Source organism: Dicentrarchus labrax, unplaced genomic scaffold, assembly GCF_905237075.1.
Source record: "Dicentrarchus labrax unplaced genomic scaffold, dlabrax2021, whole genome shotgun sequence".
In the NCBI taxonomy this organism is placed as follows: Eukaryota; Metazoa; Chordata; class Actinopteri; family Moronidae; genus Dicentrarchus; species Dicentrarchus labrax.
The window spans coordinates 2979167-3002500 of NW_026136722.1; the positions used below are offsets into that span (position 1 = coordinate 2979167).

General features: G+C 41.5%; 1 protein-coding gene across 1 annotated transcript; it reads left to right on the forward strand.

Annotated features, from left to right (window-relative positions):
- rbbp6 (retinoblastoma binding protein 6) lies at nucleotides 1-17320 on the forward strand. Its single transcript, XM_051387116.1, has 19 exons — nucleotides 1-563; nucleotides 1869-1971; nucleotides 3635-3683; nucleotides 6531-6569; nucleotides 6698-6783; nucleotides 7079-7175; nucleotides 7304-7443; nucleotides 8202-8374; nucleotides 9198-9301; nucleotides 9402-9566; nucleotides 9883-10034; nucleotides 10344-10446; nucleotides 10536-10602; nucleotides 10947-10989; nucleotides 11075-11389; nucleotides 11598-11741; nucleotides 12464-14623; nucleotides 15078-15177; nucleotides 15358-17320. Exons 1-19 carry the CDS (start codon nucleotides 398-400, stop codon nucleotides 16738-16740), a joined length of 5589 nt encoding a protein of 1862 aa, XP_051243076.1. The 5' UTR covers nucleotides 1-397; the 3' UTR covers nucleotides 16741-17320.
- The last annotated feature ends 6014 nt before the right edge of the window (nucleotides 17321-23334 follow it).

A 23334-nucleotide genomic window follows, 5' to 3' on the forward strand; every position in this document is an offset into this window, starting at 1 on the left:
TGTGCTGACGAGCCGTTGCTTGTGGAAACAGCTGGTGGTTTCTGTCAGCGGACACTTCGGCTTCACAGCAGCTTTGGCAGGAATAAAAGTTCAATTTAGACTCGAAACTGAGCGAGTGCGCTTTCATTTGAGTCTCCGCTGCTGTTCCAGCAGACGCCAGGAAATGTCATCCTGTGAACGCCACTTTATCAGGCAGTTGTTAATTAACGAGCTAGCTTGATAGACCGACTGACGCTCGACGCAGCCGGCTGCTAACGCCAGCTAGCTAGCTAACTTTGTACTCCCCTAGCAACTACCACGATACTGCTTCTCTATCATCGCGGAAAAAAGTGTCAGCTGTCGGTTTTCTGACAGTGTAGGAAGGGGCTTTTTTTTTTTTTTTTTGCTTAATTTCAGCATGACTCATGTTCACTATAAATTCTCCTCTAAACTCAGCTACGACACGGTGGTTTTTGACGGCCCGCACGTCACGCTGAGGGATCTGAAGAGGCAGATCATGGGCAGGGAGAAGCTCAGGTCCGGGGACTGCGACCTGCAAATCACAAGCGCACAAACCAAAGAAGGTAAATATTGAGACATGTATGTAACAGATAACTGTGTGTTTGTCTTGACTGGCTGAACTTTTGAAGAAAAACACGTGGTCCAGGTCTGACAGCTGTCCGGTGAGAGGGTTGCGTCACCTCGATCAGCCTGACGGGGGGGGTCCAGAAAAGTCAAGCACTGACAAAAGGGGCTCCTAATGAATGGGCCATATTGCTGCTGCACGCCCGCCTCATGCCCTTCATTAAACGGCCTGATGGTGGAGGATCAGCCCCGCCATTGGTATGCATGTAAAAGTCCCACAACGTGAGATGTGGGATAAAAATAGGTAGGGTAGGAGCACCGCATAGCCATGACCATAAGACTGAAGTCCGGTCTCTCACACACACATAAATGAAAATCATCAATATAGGGGTCATTAGTGATGGGAATTAACTGCAATGTAGGTCACTGTATTAAAAGATGGAAAAAGAGTGACATGCAGATCAATCATGATAATCACCCATGAATTACAAGAATTACCTTAGAGTGTGTCAATATCCTGCAGATCGGATCTAACAACCCTGAAGAACTTAACATAGTGTGAGGGGCTGAGGGAGTCACACAGGCTGACATCAAACAGTGCTGTGTCATTCACTATTCAGTACTTAGATATCTAAAGAAATGTTACACTGTTGAGGGAGAGTTTACCTGGCTGGGAAGTTAATATTAAGTCCTTTTGGTCTTGTTTTTATGAATTTTGTATCCGTTCAGAAATTATCTATGGGACATTTCATTGATCGGTTTAATTTAGCAGATTCATCTAGAGCTCAATCAATTCTTTGTCAATTAATTAATTTGTCAACATCATTCAACAGAAACTTAATCAGCAACTATTTTCATCATCACTGAATGGTTTTAGTATTTTCTTTTTAACCAAAAATATCAATAATTCACTGGATCCAGCCTCTCAGGGTTGAATGTTTGCTGGCTTTTTAAGCCTTCTAGGATAGTAAACTTAGTATCTTTGGATTTCTTTCAGTATTTTATGACATTTAAAAGACTAAACAGTTAATTGATGAATCATGAAAATAATCGTAGATGGTATAAATACTGTTATAGTCTCAGACTAGTTATTTAAGTACTGTACCAAAGAAACAATCTCATGTTAATGTGTCAGCAAAGGGAGCATGATTTCTCAAAAAGCCTGAAAATGACAGATTTTCGTATGATGGGAAATATTCACTTGGGTTCCAAAAATAAAATAAAAATAAATCCTAACCCAGATCATTTTGTGTGAGCTAATCCTCACACATTAAACCCCCACTCTCCCCATCTCTCCCTCTCAGAGTACACAGATGATGAAGGTATGATCCCCAAAGGCTCCTCTGTCATCGTCAGGAGAATCCCCATCATCGGAGTCAAGTCCACCTCAAACAAGACCCGCAACATGTAAGTATATTGTTTTGGGTTTTTAGGGGTTTTCATATTGTAGCTGAATTCCTGTACTGTTATTAGTGTATCTCTGCCTACAAGAGCCACCAGCTGGCACCTACTAGTCTACCTTTAGTGTTGTAATGCCACACTTAGAGGACTCCATCAAGAAACAGTTCTTTGGTCCAAAATGTTATATCTTAATTTTGTCAGTGTCAACCACCTTCATCACATCACATGGACACTACTTGACAATGAATTTAGATGAATACATCTTATTAGTATAAAACACAGGGTGCAGGTTAATATATAAGGGCCTAGTTGTTTTTGCTTGTTGGAGCAGCAGCATGAGGACCATAATGGTGAAGAAAACAATGAAAACAATGCTAAACATCATCATGAATCCATACCAGAGGCATGTTACTTAATCCTTCAGATGATGGTCGACCGTTGATTGATCAGGGTTTTTTTTGCATAACATTTCCATTATAAAAATGTGCTCACAGGAAAAGAAGAGAGAGTAGAACTGTAACTCCATGGTGACGTTCACAGGGATTACCCAGATATTAGTCAGGCTTAGACAGGACAGCCAGCAGTGGGGTGGGTTTTATGCATGGAAAGCAGGAAAAGACCTCACTGGAACAGACCGGCGGTCATGTGATTAGCCCCGTCAGCACCATGCAGACGGGTGGAGAGGCTAAAGAGTGGTGTAACGCTGCCCACAAGATTAAATGCAACAAACTAACTCCCCACTTGCACAAGCAGACAGACGGTCCCTCAGCTTCAAAGTGCTTCCAAGTACCCCTTAACTCGGAGTCATTTTAAAGCCTTACATTCACATTTTACATTAAACCTAAAACCTAATTTTAAACTCAACCAGAGGAATAATTGACTGTAAATATATTTTACTAATGCTGTTAGAAATAGTTGTGGGTGAATGTAACTGGCATTTATGTTTTTTTTTTTTTTTTTTAGTGATGTGTTTGTCATATTGTATGGTTAACTAGGCCAGATGTTGAGGTTTTTATGTTAAAATGAAGGGCAAAACACAAACAAACATCAAGGTCAGAATCAAAGAGTCAGAGGTTCTTCCTAGAGTCACAATTTCCAGCACTAAGCAGACATGGTGTTAAATCTATCATAGAAAGAACAGCCAAAGTAATATCATTTTCCATATTAACTACAGATTGGACAAGAAAAATAAGAAAAATATTTGATACACTTTGACAAATCACAAGCATCTATTTAATGTTGTGCTTTTACTTAAGCTAAAGAATATCCATTATCAAGCTGACTTTACTCTTCTGAAATACACACCTACTCACTGCTGAGGTTCATATCTTCTGTAGGGGCACTCTGGGTAATGCAGGGAATCACCAACTGAAATGGGAATAGATGAGGCAGATTTGGGGTAACATAGTTACACAAAAATAATACAGCCTCATATTTTAAGATCTGATGCTGACATCCAGAGCCAGAGCAACAAGGTGGAACACCGCAACAGGGCTTCTTTTCATTAAATGTGTGATTCACTTTTAAGACTGTTTTGACATTTATATTTTATACTTTTGTTACTGTGAAGTGGGGCCAATAAAATGTCATCTTGGATAAACATAAATGCTGGTAATTTCTGCTCTAATCTGAGTGACTGGGTTAAAACTGGTTTGTTGTTTTGTTTCAGTGAGCGATCAGACGCCCAGTTTCACCACGCCTTTGGAGCCATCAAAGCAGTACGTAACCAAACCAAATCCCACTGCACTTCTTCTCCTGCAGCTCCACTAAACACACACACGTTGTTAACACAGCCTAATGTCTGTGCTTGGACATTAGTTGAATGTGTGCTTTGCTATGATTGGTTTAAAGTGAGACCACAATCTGAATCAGTGAAAGCCTCTATTTCCTCTATTGCAGTTTGAGTTCCTGTTGCAAAGAGGAAGTGGTACTCATTACTCAGTATTTGATTTACAAGGAGGTGATGCTCTCAGATAAACCATATTTTGCAATAATAGTAAATTAAAAAAAATTATTTAAAAAGTAGCATTTGCAGTTAGACTGTGTACAAGTTTACAATTCTACCAGTTCTGCATTATCCCTATAAGTCTGGGTAACAAACGTGTATATATTCTCTCTAATAAAAGCTCCCAGCTGTTGATTTAATAAGCTGCTGTGTCACCAGTCAGTGCTCATTGTTGAAAATCATTCAGTACCTATCTGTGGGCGGCGGGAGCTGCTCGGGCGGGTCAAACGTTATCATGCAGGCCAGCTATTCACAGCTGATAAACCCAACTGTTGCTTTATGGTGCCGGCAATGTCCACAGTCATGACTGACTGCTGTAGCACATGGCCACTGGCTTTCAGACATCTTATAGCATTTATAGCATTTATATTATTGGCCTCTTTCAAAAGCTGTGCAGTCTGTGCTGATGTAAGCCGTTAATTTACATCAAATGCAGTTTTTAATTTAGTTAATCATTCCCCAGATAAGTTCCACATTGGATCCGTCATTAAAAATGATTTAAGGAATCAAAATGAATAATTTAGCATCAGGATAATCTAAATCTACAGAATACTCTTGTGAAGGGAACAGCTGCTATTAACCACCAACTCTACAAATCCAGTCAAGAAATTAATGTGTTAGGAGAATTTTAAATAAAGGAATATAATGTCACCAGAGCCTCCCTTACTACAGAGATTATCAAAAAGGGCTGAATATACAGTGTTTTCGTTTTGATGTAGGAACAAAAAAAACACAGTGCCTCTCTTAAACTAACTGGTGCACCATTGTTCTTTTGCCCTGCATTCTTGTAGTGGCGTTTTGTTTATGATCCTGTAAACTAACTCAAACTCATCTCAAAAGCTTTTCCTTGCAATTAGTGTGCACTGACCTGACCTGATTTTGTCTCTGGTTTCTCAGTAGGAGTAAGTGTCTGCCACTCTTCTTAGTACTATGAGTCTGTTGGACTGCACATACTTTTTTTTCTTTTGTGTTTTTCTACCAATAAAGTCGTTTGTATGAAGCTGTCTTATGTATTGATTATGTGTTTGACTTCGCTGATACACAACCACAGTCGATACCTCAGAAAACACATTTTGGAGACATTGGTCAAATCTCATAATAGGACACATACTGGAATCATATTGGACATTGGACGAGCTCAAATAGGAACTCCAGAGATTTAATATTATTCTTTCCCAAAGTTGGAGATCTCAAAAAATAGATATTTAAAAAAGAGTAGTTAAAATAAAGCAGCTGACTTTTAGTCCCCAGTATGGGTTAAACGCCAGAAACACTGGATCCTACGTTTCCCACGTTGCAACATGATAGCTTTTTTTTCATTGGATTTGGCTGAGCTTTAATAAAGCCAGGCAGGATGATCTGTCCTGCTGCCGTGAACAATATAATCTAGTGCAGTCAGGAAGTTGTTTTTTGTTTGGCTCTGTACTCCAGCTCATTAGATTTTAAATGAAATGATGACGTTTTAAGTGTCAACTTTTAATCTTTATGATTTATGCATACATGTTAACATGTGAATATTTGGCTTTTCATAAGGTTTAATTTGTTTTTTAAAAAATGCATTTACTGAGTGAACATAAAGATCGAGAGCCACAATAATTGACCCAGACTGGCTGTGAAATAATGTAGTTATAAGTAAAATCTGTAAAATGGCTGTTTGAGGATTCTGTAACTTTGACACATCTGCTTCCGTGTTTGATCATACACGTAATGTATGTTCTGTTATTTGTGAATAATATTATTTAAAAAAAAGAAGACTAAAGAGTCGCTGAGGTTGTACTCATATAAATACTAATGTTTAGCAGGTATAATGTTTACCATGTTCACTATGTTAGTGTAACCTGGAAGCATGCTAGTATATGGTAATCAGCACTATTCACAGCTGAGGCTGATGGGAATGTGTTTGCAGGTATTTGGTCATAAACCAAAGTAAACCATAGTAATCATGATTCATCCAGAGGGGAGCATGAATGTCTGTACTACATCTCATGGCAATCCATTCAGTAATTGTTGAGATATTTCAGTGTGGACCAAACCAACAGCGCTGTCCATAGAGTACTGCATCTAGCAACCCAAGAACAGGTGCTCAGAACAAGAAAGAACCGAGGTGATAGGAGGCACTGAGGTAGACATTAGGTGACAAAGATGTTTTTTATCTAACAAAATGCTGACCTGAGCATTATGTTACTGGCTTCTTTATTTTCAGTTCGCAAGTTTGGAGGGATGAAAACTGAGAAGTGAGTTGGCAGGAGGTGCTGAGCCAGTAATCCTGGGATGAGAACAGACAGTTATTATCCACTCTGTATGAAAACCACTGGTGTAAATTGTATTACAGCTCAAAAGTTTATGAAATTGAACATTTGACGTGCAGCAGTTACTCCCACTTTGCAGTGGGACTGGAGTTAAAGCATCAAGTTTAGCAGGACAAATGTTCTTTCCTTTGAATGAAATGTGTATCTTGGCCAAGTGTGAACGTGGAGCTCTTAGTATTCTCCAAAGATATGTAACCTGGAGGCTCTCGTCGTTTCATCGGTGAAACTGATTTTATGTTTAATTCTAACAGATGGATGACCAGAATTCTTCCAGAGCCTTTTTCTCCAAGGTATACTCTCTTTTCTTTTCTTTATTATTCAGCTTATACGTATTTATCCTGGATCATGTGAGTCACTGATCCTCCTGCCATCTTTGTGTCTGTTGCTCACATACGTACATTCGTGTGTGTACATGCAGATGACCAACCTGGCTGATGCGGATGTGTCAGAGGAGGATAAGATCCAAGTTATGTTAAATCAGTCCACCGCCTACGACTCCATGAAGTGAGTCACTTCTGTAATGCTTTCAAATCTCCTTCATCCCCATTTCTGTCTCTGTGGTGCTCGTCTCCACCTGCTTTTCCCCTTTTTTTTCCCCCAAATTCTGTATCTCCATGTTCTGATGTCTCACCTTTTTCTCTCTTGGCTTGCGTTACTTTGCGCCCTTTTCATCTCACACTTATTCCTCGTCCTTCTGTTCCTCTTCCAATATTTTGTAAACTATTCTTTGTTTCATTTAGCTCCAGTCTCCCTGCATTTGTGTAATTTGCTTTCTTTATCTGTCTTTTTCTCTCTTAAGTTACAACAAGAAGTTTGGTGGTGTTCTTCCAGCAAACTACACCTGTTATCGCTGTGGAAATACTGGACACCACATCAGGAACTGTCCCACCAGTGGAGTAAGAGCAGAACATGTGAACTAGTTTCTGTTACAATCATGCACAAGAGAATGATTTTATTAGTGTGTGTCTTTTACATTTCTGCTAAGCCTAGCATTAAATGTCGAGGTTGTGTGCGTGTGTTGCAGGATAAAAATGTTGAGGCCCCTCTGAGAATAAAGAAAAGCACAGGCATCCCTCGTTCCTTCATGGTGGAGGTGGACGATCCCAACATAAAGGGAGCCATGCTGACTAACTGTGGACATTATGCGATTCCGGCCATACACGCGTAAGACAAAAGAGTCGATGTTTGTGTGTCTTTTGGGAAATACACTTACTCGCTTCTACTGCCGAGAGTAAGGCGAGAAGATCAATACCACTCTCATATCTGTCTTTAAATGTAAGGTTATGGCCAGCAGGCTGTTAGCTTAGCTTAGCACAAAGACCAGAAGGTAGGAAATCCAACAAAATGTTTAATTTTAGTCGATATTAATAATTATTGATAATTTTTAATGACCTATTTTAATAAAGACCGGGTGAAAAAAGGTTGAGTTTAAGGTAATAATTTGAATGTATATGTTTTGTTGTACGGTATTGTTGCTGAGTACCTTTCCATCGTGGACTGCCTGTGGATTGTTTCTTGAGATGTAACAGATGTGGCTCATAACTGACAGCTTGCTCCCAAGGGTGGAAGTGGTCTTTGTGATTCACTCATAGCACGCTGCATTATCAAAGGCTATGATAGGCTGTTTATGAGCTAGGGCGTATTCACAAAAGCAAAGGCAAAAAATATGAATCAAAAGGACCATATAAATCAAGTCAAAGGAAACTAGATTTGACCTACAGATACCTCTTGGATGATCTTTGTAGATATCCTCTGGCCGGGATAACTGAATCACAGGCACAATTAGCAAGACTGTTCATATGAAATGTGTGCTCATCAGCTGACAAAATGTCAAACGCCAACCATACCCTTTTAAAATGACTCTGGTTAAATAAAGGCATCCGCTAAACACATAAAAAGAGTGAACTATTGTCTGTCTGTAGTAAGGCGTACGCCATTGGCAAGAAGGAGAAGCCTCCCTTCGTTCCTCAGGAGCAGCCCAAGTCAGAAGACAAGGAGGATCCTGTACCTGACGAACTCCTCTGTCTGATCTGCCATGACCTGCTGAGTGACGCTGTGGTCATACCCTGCTGTGGAAACAGCTACTGCGACGACTGTGAGTGTCTGACACCCACACACACAGACACGCATCTAGATAAACATATGTATACTTAATGTACTGTAAAGAATTAGTCATTCTGTACCTGATGTACTTAACTGTGTTAGAAGTGCAGGAAGCAATGTGTCTGTCTCTGTTTTACTTGATAACTTCTGAAATTAAAGAACCATTGGGTTTAGCAGATTCTGAATCTTTAAAGTCGTCCTCCAGTCAAATATATATTATTCTTCTTGTTCCTACTGTGTGATGTTTGAGCTTCACTGTGCAGATTGATGTATGTGCACAGTTTGACACTAGAAGGATGTTTTCACATTCACCTGCTGAAAGTGGAAAGTGTCTCTGTGCTCAATGGAAATCAGATTTTAAGGGGCGGGGCCTACTAGCATGATTTGTGACATCACCAATAGTTTGGAAGTCAAATCTTATACAGTGTGATGTAGAAACCTGAATCCACCAGTGCACATACACTGGGAATGGACTTCACAGTGAAGTAGGAGACATCTTGTGTCCAACAGGAAAACTTTAGAAATGGAAAAACATTTTAATGAGTAAGAAGGAGTAGACGTCTTTTCAACGATTTTAATGTGAGTGTTAATGTGAGTTCCAAGCAAGTATTTATACGTATGTCTGGATATAATATTTTGATATTAATAAAAAATAATAGCTGCTAAAAACGTTCACACTGTTAATATTACCACATGTTCACTCACAGACATTAATTTATGTTGTCGTTATCATCAAAACGATTAACTAATAAAATGTGCTGTAGTCGCTCTTCAGTCTCATATTTACACGTTAACCGTCTTTATCTCTTGCTCAGGTATTCGCAACGCCCTGCTGGATTCAGAGGAACACGTCTGCCCCACTTGTAACCAGTCCGATGTCTCCCCTGATACCCTGATAGCCAATAAATTTCTCAGACAGGTGAATTGACAGACGAATGGAAAATGTATTGATGTTAGAATCGCGGGGGTTTGGAGAGCATTAATTAAAGCTTCCTGTCCGTCTTTTACTCCCAACACAGGCTGTGAACACTTTTAAGAAAGAGCGAGGCCAAGCTAACAGTCTGGGAGGAAGGTGTGGTACCTCCCAATCCCAAAATCCAACCCTGATTCCGAGCCCTGTCCCCACCCCGCCACCTATTCAGAGCCAACCACCGAAGCCTTACCAGTCAAGCCACAGCCAGCAGGTGAGCCTCATAATGATGTGTTTCATCTAGCACTGTACCTGCGTGACTCAGGAGCACACAGAATAATTACTGTTTTATTTTCACAGTCAGATTTTTGTCAGAGGGATAGTCTTCTAAAAAAGCCATTGAAACAATTGTTGGAAACCACAATTTACTGCATATTTAAACTAACAGGAAATATGCATGTATTTGGTCATTTATATTGTCTTGTGTAGATAGTCTTTGTAATTGTTTAGTATTATGCAAGTGACATTTTTCTCTAGCTTGCCCGTATTACTGATCCCTGCTATATTCTCTTGCTGCCTCCCCTCTTTAGGACCCTCTCCTGTACTGCTCACAGGTTGCAGACACCCCACCATCATCTCAGGAGTGTGGGGCTCCTCCCACGGCAACAAGCCCCGCCTCTGCTGCTAAGACACCGAGCCCGTCCCTCCAGCCTGCGCAAAGCCACCTGGAGATATCTGACAAGTAAGGTCACTTGGCGATGCAGTGTGTGTGGCTTTGGTGATGTTGGTTCACTCATTTGTGGTGACTCATCAGATTTCTTGTCATGGTAGCTAAAAGTTATAAAAAAGAAACTTTTAAAGCTGTAATCCTTTTCTGTTTTATTTCTGACAGACTAGATTGTAGAAGGTAGATACTTCTGCGGGTACAGCCTTCAAGTACCCACAGCAGTTGGTGCAATCTCTGATCAAATATGGCACCATGGATTTGAGACTGAAGAACTTCAAACAATCACACTGATGTTATTGTGTGATCTATCTTCTGTTTATTCAGAGAGGCTGAAGAAAAGACACATGATGACTCAGCGGCTGCTGCCCCTTCTGTCCTGGTTTCACACAAAGACCCCACTGCTGCTCCATTACAACTGATGCCACTGGTGAGGACACACAGACACACACACTGACACAGACACACTAACTGCACGTTGAAAAGTTTCTTTGTATGAAATCTGTGATATTTGTTCAGGTTAACGACGCTCCAGCGGCAGAGCAACCCCAGACAGTCAGTGTGAATCTTCAGCAGTCCCCCGCAGGTGAGTTACTAAGAAGTAGTGTCTCTTTCTGTTTATTCATTATACTGTGATTCAGACTATTTTGATGATAGATTAATCGTTAAAGTAATTTTTCATGCAGACGTTGCAGAAAATGTTGTTTTCAAAGATTTCCTGCTTTTCTCTGTTTTATATCATATTAAACGGAATATCTTTGGGTTTTGGACTGACAATACAAGGCATTTAAAAACATCACCTTGGATTCCTGGGATGGGCATTTTTTTAAACGATTAATCTAGAAAATAATCGGCAGATTAATTGACAATGAAAATAATCGTTTGTTGCAGTCATTATACTGTAAAATATTTTTTTCCCTGAATCCACAGGTCCAGCTGCAAGACACCCTGGGCCACCAACATGCTGGGATAGGTCAGTGAAGCATGTATGTGTTTAGATACTAGTCTGTATTTTCTATCTATCCACTGTCTGATATAATTTCCTCTCTCCCCCACAGCTCCCCCTCCTCAGGTTGTCCTCCTGGTGGATGGAATAAATCGAACACCCAGCAGCTTCCTCCCTCCTCCTCTTCCTCTTCATACCCAGCAACTCCTCCACCCCTCTTTCCCTCCCCCCTTTTCCACACATTCCTTGCTGCTCAGCAGCCTCTCAACAGTTACCCCCCTGGGTACCCACCTACAACGCCCGTCTGGACGCTCCCAACCCTCCAGGGTGCCCCCATCCCTTCCCTCTGCTCCTCTACCTCCGCCTCCTCCATCCCCGCCCTCATCCCCAAGGAGTGGTACATGAATCAGAGAAATAAGAAGGAAAGGTAAATGAAGCACTCAACTGGTCTCATTTTCACAAGCAGCAGGTTACTGAAAAGTCTCAATCGTCTTAAATTTTAATTATAGGGGAAATTAATTTGCCGGCTGTTTTAGTCTTTTTAAAATGGTCTTTCTTTCAGGAGGAGGACAGCATACTGATAATAATATGAAATAAAGACCTCTCAGTTGCTTCCCTCTCTCTTTGTCACTCAGGTCACCTCACAGAGGATCTACCTACAGACACTCCTCCTCTCGTTCTAATTCAAAGTCTTCGAAACCCAAGTCTGGTCGCTCCTACTCTCACTCTTCAAGCAGATCCAGATCCCGTTCCCGGTCCAGGTCCCAAGGCAGATCAAGGTATCTTGTGCAATTTTTCAGATTTTGTTACCTTTTTTTTGTATTCTATTTTCCATCATTAAAATGATTCTTACAAGATCTTGCATTTAATGTGTTGTCTTTTTTTTGAAAAGTGAGCCTCTGGTACGGTACTGTTGTGCAATGGACATATTAAGGGCCAACCAATATTGGATTTTTGATATCAGTAGTTTAAAAGTTTGGGGGTTTAAAAATTCTGATATCGCTATACCTGCCAATAGTACCTTTTTTTATATATAAACACATTACATAGAACAGTATTGATACAGATTGCGGATACATACTGAACTGGGCATTTTAAAGTTAAACAATCAACTGGGCAGTGCTCTTTGGACAAATGTCATAGTGACACTATTTCTAGATCACCTCAAACCTAGGTTGGCATTTCTTTCCTGCAGTTTCTTGTTACTTATCAGCCGATACTGATATAAATGCTCTAATATTGGCTCATTTCTCGGTCTAGCTGTAGCCCATATACTAGTTCTTTCATTAGAACTAGTACATGGGCTAGGGTATTATCAAGACTTGTGTAGGATTTAGAAATCTTTTACACATTGGATAAAATATCCAGTATGACAGAAATAAACATGGAATTAATGTGGTTTCTGTGGGGAGTACATCAACTCAATCAATAACAAAGCAGTGGTGCTTTAAAATATGTGTCATATTTGACACCATGATGATTTTCTTTTCTTTTCCCCCAGGCCCCACTCGCCTTACTCCCGCCACAGGGACCTCCATAGCCGCTCCCATTCCTCCCACTCTTATAGCTATGGTTACAAACGTTCCCCTACACCGTCCTCATCATCTTCACCTCGAGTGGGTTACGACTCCAGGTCCAAGTCACCATCAGATCACCGCAAAAACAGCCATCACAGTTGGCATCACAGTAAGAAATCAGCTTCGAGCAGCTACAGCTCCAAGAGGCGAGGGGAACGCTCCCAGAGGGAATCCGGAGGTTCAGGGGGGAATTTTGATAGTTACCTGTATGCTCAGCATGCAGAACCAACTGGCAGCCTGGGGTTGGACAGAGAGCGCTACCTGCAGTGGAAAAGGGAGTACAAAGAGTGGTGTGAGAAATACTTCAACAGCTATGTCGGACACTTCCACCAGCTGCCTCCTCCCCCCCTCAATCTTCCTCCCTCTCTTCTTCCTCAGTGGGGGGACAGAGAAGGAAGCAGAAATCCCTCACACGCCAACTCGGAATCTCGCAGCCGACCACAAGGTAGGCGCACTTCCCGGAAGGACGAGCGCTCTCCTCCATCGCAGTCATCCAGTGACAGTCGCTCCCCTCCTCCTCAGTCTTCAAGTCATTCCACGCCATCACAGTCATCCAGTGACAGTCGCTCCACGCCATCTCGTTCGTCCAATGAAAGCCATTCCCCTCCCTCCCGGTCGTCTAGTGACGGCCGCTCCACTCCATCTGAAGACGGGGCTCAGCTGAGGGGATATCAGCAGAGGTGCGCTCAGAAGTACAGCCGCCTGCCAATCACAAAGGGCAGTGAGAAAGTGGAACTGCAGGAAACAAGTAAAGATGACAAGCACCTGATCACAAAGAAGAATCTCAGAACCTTAAAATATGAGCAAGAGAGCATGAAGAATCATGAGGAAGGAAGAGGAGAGGAGTCTTCAACCCCTGATGCTGCAGACACTGGACCAAATACCTGCAAAGACGGCACCCCAATACAGGACAGAGCAACTGCCAGTGAGGCCTTAAAATCAGTCCAGCCACTCTTAAAACCAGATAAACGTTTCGATAAAGACTATAAAAGGAAAAGCGGAGAGCAAAGGAATTTGGAAATAGAGAAAGGATGGAGAAGAGACAAATATTCAGGCTCCAGGCAGGATGTGGAGGGACGGCGCAAAGAAAAGCCCAGCAAAGGGGTATGCAGGGTGGATACAGACAGATACAACAAACCTGGAGGCAGCAAAGCTTCTGACTCAAGATCAGAGAAGAACAGAAAAAGAAAAGGAGAAGACATGGAGAGAAGTTCTGTTAGGGCACAAAGCAGCAGATGCCTGAAAACAGAAGTTGCAGAGGTCCCTACAACCCGCAAGAGTGAATCACCTGATCCATTTGACAGAAAGAAGCAAAAAACTGAGAAGAAAAAGGAAAGGAAAACATGGCCTCTGACAGAGAGAGACATCTGGGAGGGAGGGGTAATGGTGAAACCACAGAAGAAGATCAGCATCAACATCAACCTGGATGGAAAAAGGAAGGAAGAGAAAACTGAAAAACAGGACTCGTCTTATTTAGAGAGCATCAAAATTGAGAAGACTGATAATGTAGAGGAGGAGAAGTCAAACAGAGGAGAGACTGAAGTAAAAGAAAAGAAGGAATCCTGCAGAGACGAGGAAAGTTTGTCTGAAGAAAAAATAAAACCAGATGAAAGACAGGCAAGACCGATATGGGAGAAAGCTACCTTCAGAGATGATAAGGCAGGGATGAGGGAGAAAGTTGAAGCAGAGAAGAAAGAGAGCAGAGAAGAGGATGACTTTGACCTATGGCATAGCATCCTAACAGGAGTGGAGGAGGCAGAGGAGAAGAAGGAGAGTAAAAAACAGTTGGAGGAAGGAGATGGGATGGAGGGCAGAAAAGTAGAAGAGTTGACAAATGACCAGAGAGTGGGGAATGACGGTGTACAACAAGAGATGGGAGAGTTAGTTGCAGGTGCTCAGAAGGAGAGGGCAGAGGGAGAGAACAGAGGAAACCCGTGGGGAGAGTCGAAGCCAAAGGGGGAGATGATGGAGAGAGTGAAGTGGAGGATGAGGAAAGAAGACGAAGACACAGTGAGGTCCGAGTCACAAAGGCGCGGAAACAAGGACCACCATGAAGAACCAAACACCACGGTGGACGATGGCAGGTCAGAATGTTACTTATTTGTTCTTTAGAGTTATCCCTGCAATATTTCAAACTGATATGCTGTCAAAAATGTTTTATTTATTTAGATATATTTTTGATGACTGATGATTGTTAGCCAGCACTGAATGCCAGCACTGAATGGCGGACTCCGCCTCTAACAGTAACAACTTACACTGTACATTCTGTTTCTTTTATTCTGTTTCTATTGGCCCACATGTGCAACCAATAACAAGAATAGATACTATGATTAGAATGTTAATCAAGTGTCATTATGTCAACATATAATTAGTTGGGTCTAGCCAACAGTTAAGAAGTTTTTTCTGTCAAACACAGAAAGTGTTAAGTTCTTTCAAGACAGGATCCAGACATAAATCAGATTCTAGATTCTCTAGAAAGCATTTTCTATAGTAGAGTTGTGTACTGATGTAAAGTTTGTGTGTGTATGTTAAATGCAGCAGCTACGAGGATCAGGAGAGGAAGAGAGTGGTAACAAGTGTGAAGGAATACACTCAGAACAGAGCCACAGACAGAGAGGAAGAGCTCGTACTCATACAGGTGTGGAAATTTGTATAACGTAAATTAATAATAATTTGTGTTTTGTATGATTTTTGTCTTGTATAATTATTCTTTGGTTGAACTGCGTTGCTTTGTTTCAAAATATTAACTACAGCACTCATACAGGCATGCACAGACAAAATATGTTTATCTCAGTCACGTCCTCACTCCCTGTCTCAGGTCCCTCGCTCCAAATGGGAGAAGGAAGAGTCTGAGGAAGGCAAGCAGGATGAAGAAAAGGTCAAAGTTGAAATGGATGCTTTTGCAATGTTTCTGCCCCAACCATCCATGTCTGTGACAGCAGAGACACCAGCTGACAGGGAAACAGAGGGAGAGCATGAACAGAAGAGACAGAGGTCAGTGGAAACGGAGAGAGACGGGGCCAGATCATTGGAGAGAGAGAAAAACTCCAGCTCACATAGAAGTGTGGCTCCCTCTAGTGGCAAAGACAGACCTGACAGCACCATGTCTGCAGAGAGAGACAGGGAGAGAGGGATGGAGATGGAGAGACCCAGGGACAGAGAGAGAGGGAGGGAGAGTGAGAGACAGAGAGATAGGCAGAAAGAGAGCAAAAGATCAAAAGAGAGAACAAGGGAAGAAGAGAAAGGGAGAGACATGGAGAGAGAGAGGGGGCACGGCAGCAATGCCTCGGTCCAAAAGAGGAACCCCCCTTCCTCCTCTCACTCCTACTCTTATTCAACGGCACATGACACAGAGAGGAGAGACAGGCAGCGAGGGAATGACCAGAGCAGCAACAAGACCTCCTCCTCCTGTCTTGGCGGGAAATCCTTCAGTGGCAGAAGCTGGGAAAGCAGTGCCATAAGCGGAGCTGCCGATCTGCCTGATCAACATGCATATAAAATCTATAAAGACACATTACTCGACCCAAAATTTAAAGACCAAGACCATTCCCACTCCTACTATAATCACCAAGATCCACCAGGGAACTACAGACACCAAGACAGACCTGCAGGGAGCCACCACTCCCCACCTTCCCACTCCCACAGCCGGAGTAAGGAGAGAAAGCCGCACCCCTCTAAATCCTCTGGAGGGTCAGAGCACAGTAAGCCCAGAACGAGCAGCCCTGGGCAGAACAGAAAAAATAAGAGCACGGTTGAAAAGGGGGTGTGGGAGCAAAACAGGGTGATAAAGGAAGGCAAAGGGGAGAGAGAAAATCCAGAGATGGTGGCTGAGAGAGAAGGAGGTAATCAATGGGAGGACGAGGCTGATAAACTGGACGGACAGACCAAGTGGGAGGGCGGGAGAGAACTGGAGGAAGGGGAGAGGCCCAGCAGCAGCAATGGCGTCAGTTCATCAGCGAGCCAGGAGAGCAGCAGCGACGATGGGAAAAAAGAGTGGAAGAAGAAACAAAAGAAGCACAACAAGGAAAGAAGACAACCGGCCCCGGAGCTGCTGGAGGAAGGGGAGCTGAAGAAACACAAACACAAGAAGAAGTCAAAGAAAAGCAGAGATGGGGGGGGAGAGGAGAGAAGTGGAGAGGTGGACAACAGGTGGAAAGAGGAGGAAGAGCAAGCAAAGCTATGCTCTCTTTTGTTCTTTTGACTGTCACAGGGGGGGAAAAGTTAACTTTACTGATGATGTTTTTCCTTTCTCTGTCCAAAAAGTGCCTGGATTTATTTTTTGACTTTATTTTTTCTTTTCCCAGGATACTTTTTGTATCACCTTATATGAAATATGCATCATCCAAAATGAAAGTGAACAAATTGTGAAGGAAAAGCACTTTATACGACATGTAAGAAAAATGAATGTGAATGGAAGCAAATGTGAAACATTTGACCTCTTGAATTACTTAAAGGTCAAGGAACTTGCTCAGGACTGCCACCAACTATGATTTATGTACTGAACCTGCAGCTTGCATGAAGGAAATCTTATATTTTGACAACAGGTCATTCAGTAATTTGATTTGCCTCACTCAGGAGCACAGGAGTGCATATTATTGAAAAGAGTTTGTGATTAATTTAAAGCATATACTGTGAATATTTATGATTTGAAACTCGTATTTTTTTTTTCTTTTTAATTTTGTAAATGTTTGATTTAAAACTCCTGGATGGATAAAGAAATGTACCAGAAGAAAGTTTAGTTTTTCCTGTTTTGAAGGAAATAAAAAGAAACATCCTTAAAATGTTGTGTGTTTTTCTGCTGCTTTTACAGCAAGTAACAGTAGTATGTTTGAGTGACTCATGTAATGAAAATCTGAGTAACAATTTCTTGAGATTGTAATTTAATTGGGCAAGAAAAGTGCACGTTCAACCGAGTAGGAACCTGACAGTATCTTAAGTCATGCTAGTGGTTTAGCTTTATTTAGCAAATGTTAGCACCCCTAACTCTTAATTATTATTATTGTTTATTTTCTTTATTGCATAAAAAAGGCATGTGTCATATTCAAGAAAATATAGTTCACAACAACAGGACAACAGAGCGAGTGACTAAATAATTAGTTAATAAATACTGAAATAAAAAATACAAGTTGTCAATCAGGAGTCAAGGTATATAGATATTGATAAAGATATAGGGCTTTTTTAATTTTACATAGTTCTATTGTTGTAGCCTAACATATGCAAATATATATTTTTTGTTTTAACAATATTTGTGTATGAAATATTTTGCCAAAATAATAATTATTCACCAAACTTCATGTTTTCATAGGTTAGAATTGGAATATTTTGATAATATTAAGTTATCCAATACTGAAAAGCTTTCCAAAAGGTCCTATTCATAACAGAGGTGATCTCAGAACACTTTTCAAATAGAACAGGTCTAGAATGAACTCGTCATAAAGGATGTAATGGTAATTTACCTTTTCTTCTTTTTAACTGGTAAGATGGTTCAGATTTCCTAGCTAGACATTTAGTATGCAGAAACATGTGGTCCATCCAAACTTATTTCCATTATATTTTATAATATGATTGTATAGAGATTATAATCTCCAACGCAGTAGAAACCAAAGACGTCAGATCAAACGTAGTGAACTAAAAGTATAAAGTAGCTAAAATGGAGATACTCAAGTGAAGTACAAGTACCTCAGAAGTGCTGTCTTTTAAATGTGCATAATTCAAACATTCCTTCATCAGTAGGTATCCCTACAAACTAAACCCTCCACTTCCTCCCAGTACTCAAGTTTCACATCATCATCATCATCATCATCATCATCATCATCATCATCATCATCATCCTCCTGATGAGTGAAACAAGGCTGTGAATACATGAAGGCACTGGACCTGTTAGGATTGTTGAAGTATTAAACTATTTGCAGGAAACAGTCCACTGTCACCATTCACAGTTTGTCCTGTTTAAATGTGGGTCAGTCGGGGCTATTACATAACCTCATTAAAAATACATTCACAGCCTACAGAACAATTTGTGGACAGCCTTGCCAAAATATTCAATATGATGCGAGAAAGTCTTTTTTTTAAGTGTTCATTTGGTGAGCACCTCACGGGTCCTCACCCCCTCCCCTCCCCTCCCATAAAACAATAACTTAAACATTTAGATTTTATTTTGCTCTTAAAGAAAATATGTATTACTTTTAGTTACTTGATCATTGCTAATCTTTGTCTAAAGTCTCTCACTGTCTCTCTTGCTCACCTGTCCTCCACTTTAAAGATCTGGTCTTTTAAGGACATTTCAAGCACAGTTTGGATCAACCGTCCTTGAACAGTGAGCATACAGCTGAAGTAACAACCTTACCACAAAACACAACTAGACAAAACATTTACTTTTAAATGTTTCCTTTTCTTCCTCAAACCGAGGAAGTAGCAGATTCTTCTCCATGGCAGTCCTGACTTACGTCTTTCTCAGCCTGGAGCTTGAAGGCAAACTCAAGGTTGGTTGAGGTCTGTTGTTCCCCCAGTGTTACCTTCAGGTCCTCCATCTGCTGCTCCATCGTCTGCTGGAGGAGTCTCCTGCTCAGCCCTCAGCGTGCTGATCCACTCCTGGTCCTCACTCCCCTTTCAGCGCCAGATTTCATCTCCGTCTCGAGTTGTTGCTGATGGGTGGCTCTTCTCTTCCTGCAGCTGATCACTGAGCTTCAGTTTCTCTCTTTCTGGAGCTCGTTTGTTAAATACAATCCTGTTCTCATTCGTCTCTGTCTCTGCTGGAGAGCTCCTTAACCTTTTCCTCTTGACAGGCAACGTGCGGCTCTGAACTTTAGAGCTGAGCTATCACCACCTCTGCCTGAGTATTTAGAGCCTCGTTCTCTATCTCACAGTCACTCAGCTTCCTGGCTCTCTCGTCTTGGCTGATGGATTCTTTCAAGAAGTCATGTTATTCTTGCACTTTGGTCTTCCTCTAACCTGCTGAAAGATCTGACGTGTAGTGATTCTGCCTGAACAGACACTTCACTATGTCTACCACTCATATGTGTTAGCTAGATATGAAGTGAAAGATAAGGAGACAGCTTAGCACAAAAACAGGAAGCAGGGCAACTACAAGTTGCGGTTTTATGAAGGGTTATGTGCTGGACTATTTCTCTATTAGCATGACTGTAGACTCTTGATCTTGTTATTTTTTTTAAAGTAGCTATCAAAGATAATTGAATCTTTCAGCTGAAGTTAAAGCATGAAACGCACCGGTTGCAATGTCTTCATAAATGCCAGGGATGTGTGTTTCTCTGTGAGCTGAGAGAACTGCTTAACCTGTGAGTCTTTCAGTAAAACCACTTTGAGAAAACATGTTACATAGGCCGTAGACAAAGCTTAACCGAATGGGGCGACTCTTTCAGAAAAATAAAAGCTATGATTTAGAGTTTCCGACCAAAGGGAAGAAGGTTCACAGAGGCCTCTTGGTTGTGTCAAGTGAGTGAGAAGGTTTCTTTGGGACCTTAAGTACATTCAATAAATATTGTGATGGTTCAGGGATCATTTTGGCCACAACAGTATGGAAAGAAATCTGTAGAATGAATGATCCCTGAAGTAACACGCTCTTTACCTCCATCTCTGTGCCCTTCTTCGACTTCCTCTGCTTGTTGTCATCTCTCCACTTCCTCTTTCTCCTCTTTGCCTATCCGGCTCTTATAGTAGCTTCCCATCCAGAGACTGAACAGCACCTCTCATCCACTCTCCTAGTCTGCTTGCCTTCGTGCATGGACAGGTACCGATGTCCATGCTGAATGCAACAAATATATTTTTTGGGACATTTCTTTATTTCCTCTACCTTAAAAAGCCCTAAAACTTGAATCAAGACATCAAACAAACCACGAACAAAGACGTCCAGTTTTCCGACAGGGCGATGGCTGTTTGCTTTGTTAGGGTTTTTGTTTGTGTGGGAGGTGGAAGGATGTTAAAATAAATCTGAAAGACGTATTCAATATGCCTGCTGTCTGTGCTGGCTGGGGTTATTGTGTGCTGTGTGTGTGTGTGTGTGTGTGTGTGTGTGTGTGTGTGTGTGTGTGTGAAAGTTGATGCTTGAAGTATATCCAAGCTTTTCTTGCTTCATTAACTAACTACAAGGAAGACATGGCAGAGATCCAGCCTCACTGTCTCTCTCTGTCTCTACCCTGTTTTGCCATTGTGACTGCAATCACTCGTCGTCGTGCCAAGGCATGCTGGGATTGAACAGAGGAAATCTGGTAGGTATGCGGGATGCCCGGCTTGGCTTGTGTCCAAACCTTGGACGGAGGGGTACCCGGACGGTCTCATGCTCTCTCCATTGGCTTGTGCACTGCTGCGTGTCCTCCAAAATGGACGCTTAAACTTCACGGGCTCCCAGCATCCCACCTCGCCCCTGCTTCCTGCGGCGTCTGTGTTTCAACTGCATTTTTTTTTTTTGCTTTGAAGATGCTTTTTTGCTGTTGAGTCAAACATGGTTGTCTGTCCATCTGTGCTTCAGTATATGTGTGTGTGTGTGTGTGTGTGTGTGTGTGTTAGTAGAGGGGGAATGCTGTAGACAGACAGACAGACAGACAGTAGCATATTATCTGTTTATAGCAGACTGGCTGAAGGATGAGAAAAGATGCAGAAAAAGTGAGATAAAACAGAGATGTGGCACAGACAGACAAACAAACAGAGGCACATCCAGACAGACAGGTCCAGACAGATCCAGACAGACAGACAGACAGACAGGTAGTCACACAGATAGATAGAAGTAAACTGCAGATTAAGATGTGAAAAAAACACCAGGACACTGACCCTGCCTAACACAAAGGCACATTAGAGAATATGAGACATCAGACAGACAGATACAGATGGCAGACAGATGCACAGACACACAGACAAAGATCCAGGAAGGCAGAAGGACAGACAGACAGACAGACAGGTGGACCCTGTAGCAATCAAGAGCAACATCCCTCCTGCTCTCCCTGTGTGGTGAGGATCAGAAACGAGGTACGCTTTGTCAGATTTATCTTTCAGCCTTCTTTATTTCTCTGTCGTCCCGCAGTCCGCTGCGCTTTGTTTCTTCCTCTGTTCTTATTTTAGCCTCTTTTTTTGTTTTGTCTTTTTTTTTTTTTTTTGTCTGGGTTTCCTTCTCTCCTTTGTGCCCGTGATGTGTGCCGATGTCTCAGGGCGCTGTGCCAAGGCTGCCTGATGAAGACTAAGCTGTGCGTTCTCTTGTTTGTGTGTGTGTGTGTGTTGGTGTATGCAGATTGGCTTGTTTGGGGCCGGCAGCAGCTGCAAACACTTGTTTGTGGTATTACATCCATGTGGTGATTGAGAAAAGGACCCAGTGCCAGTCTGTTCTTTGAGATAACTAAGTCTTACTTTATAATTTGATGTTGTGCAAAAAAAAGTACGGTCAAAGTGCTGTTTGTATGAGAAAATAACAAGTGTAGCAAACATTAAGCTCCAAAAACAAGAAAAACATGCAGTGTGCAACCGGCGAAAGGGAAAGCAGGGTTAGGGTTAAATAAATACTTTATACAGTATGTAATCCATGTTGGTGCATTCAAGGTCACTGCAGCCCAATTCACATTATAATGCTTATTGCTGTTTGTTTTCCTGCTTGATTTAATTTTGTTATATAGTTCATTAGTGCAGTTTTCAGCAGCTTGGATGTTGCAGCGTCTTTAAGTGAACCAGAAAGAAGAATCATGATAACAGCCCATGCTCTTAAGTGCAATATCAAATAATATGATGTCAAATAAATGCTAAGTGAGATCAATGCAAACCAGCAACAAAATTGGTATAAAAACATATTGTATGTTTTATCACTGTAATGTACATTCAAACTGTAGTCAATGGGCATGAACATGCAAAAACATTACTGTGGTCTTTTGATTAGGCCGGTGGTTTTAATCCTTCACTTAAGTAAAAGTACTAATACTGCAATATAAGATTACTCTATTACAAGTAAAAGTCCTCATAATTCAGTAAAATGCCCTCTGTGAGTGTTACACTATATTATATTATTGTATTAGTATTGCCGATGCATTAATGTGTAGGTAGCATTTTACAGTTACAGTTGGTGGAAGTGGAGCTAACTTTAAAGGGACAGTTCACCCCAAAATAAAAAATACACTTTTTTTTCTTAGTGCTATTTATCCAGATTGTTTTGGTGTGATGACACAAAAAAAGAACATAACAAACTCAACAGCAATGTTTCTTTCCAGAAATTAAGATCAAGATAATCCACAGACCTTGTTGCGAGAAGTTTCATGTAGGAACTATTTTACTTTCTGCTGAACTAGACCTACGTTAGCTTGTGGGGACCAATCTAATGTTACAGCTCAGCCAGGGAGGACGCCATTAATGTTTGGATCCTGCGCCGTCACGAGCATGAGCCTCTTGTCCATGAGTATAGATGCACACTTCCTTCTGCACGGTGATACGTAGGAAGAAAGAAAATATAGTTCCAACATGAAACTGCTGTAACCGGGTCATGATTGCTGGAAAGAGACACATTGCTGTCGAGTTTTTGAAATGTATTTTTTGGCACTTTGAGCACCACAAGCTGAGTGCCATCTGGTTCCATTGTATTGGAGAGAATGTAGATATCTCTACGGCCAATATCTCCAAAACTTGTCAACTCACACCAAAACAATCTAGATGGATAAATAGCACTAAAAGGAACAGGGAAAGAAAATCTTTTTTGATTTTGGGCGAAGTGTCCCTACAATACATCATATTTTACAAACCAATCAACTGTTTTATATGGAAAATCTCAATCTGTAAAATAGCTAGTAACTGCTACTGTCATTTAAAT

What these genes read in the sequence shown, in the direction of transcription:
- rbbp6 (XM_051387116.1), top strand. Translation starts at nt 398, where the DNA reads ATGACTCATGTTCACTATAAATTCTCCTCTAAACTCAGCTACGACACG. An exon ending in AAGCGCACAAACCAAAGAAG is followed by an intron (nt 564 to 1,868) that starts GTAAATATTGAG and finishes TCTCCCTCTCAG; the next exon opens with AGTACACAGATGATGAAGGT. An exon ending in CACCTGGAGATATCTGACAA is followed by an intron (nt 10,035 to 10,343) that starts GTAAGGTCACTT and finishes CTGTTTATTCAG; the next exon opens with AGAGGCTGAAGAAAAGACAC.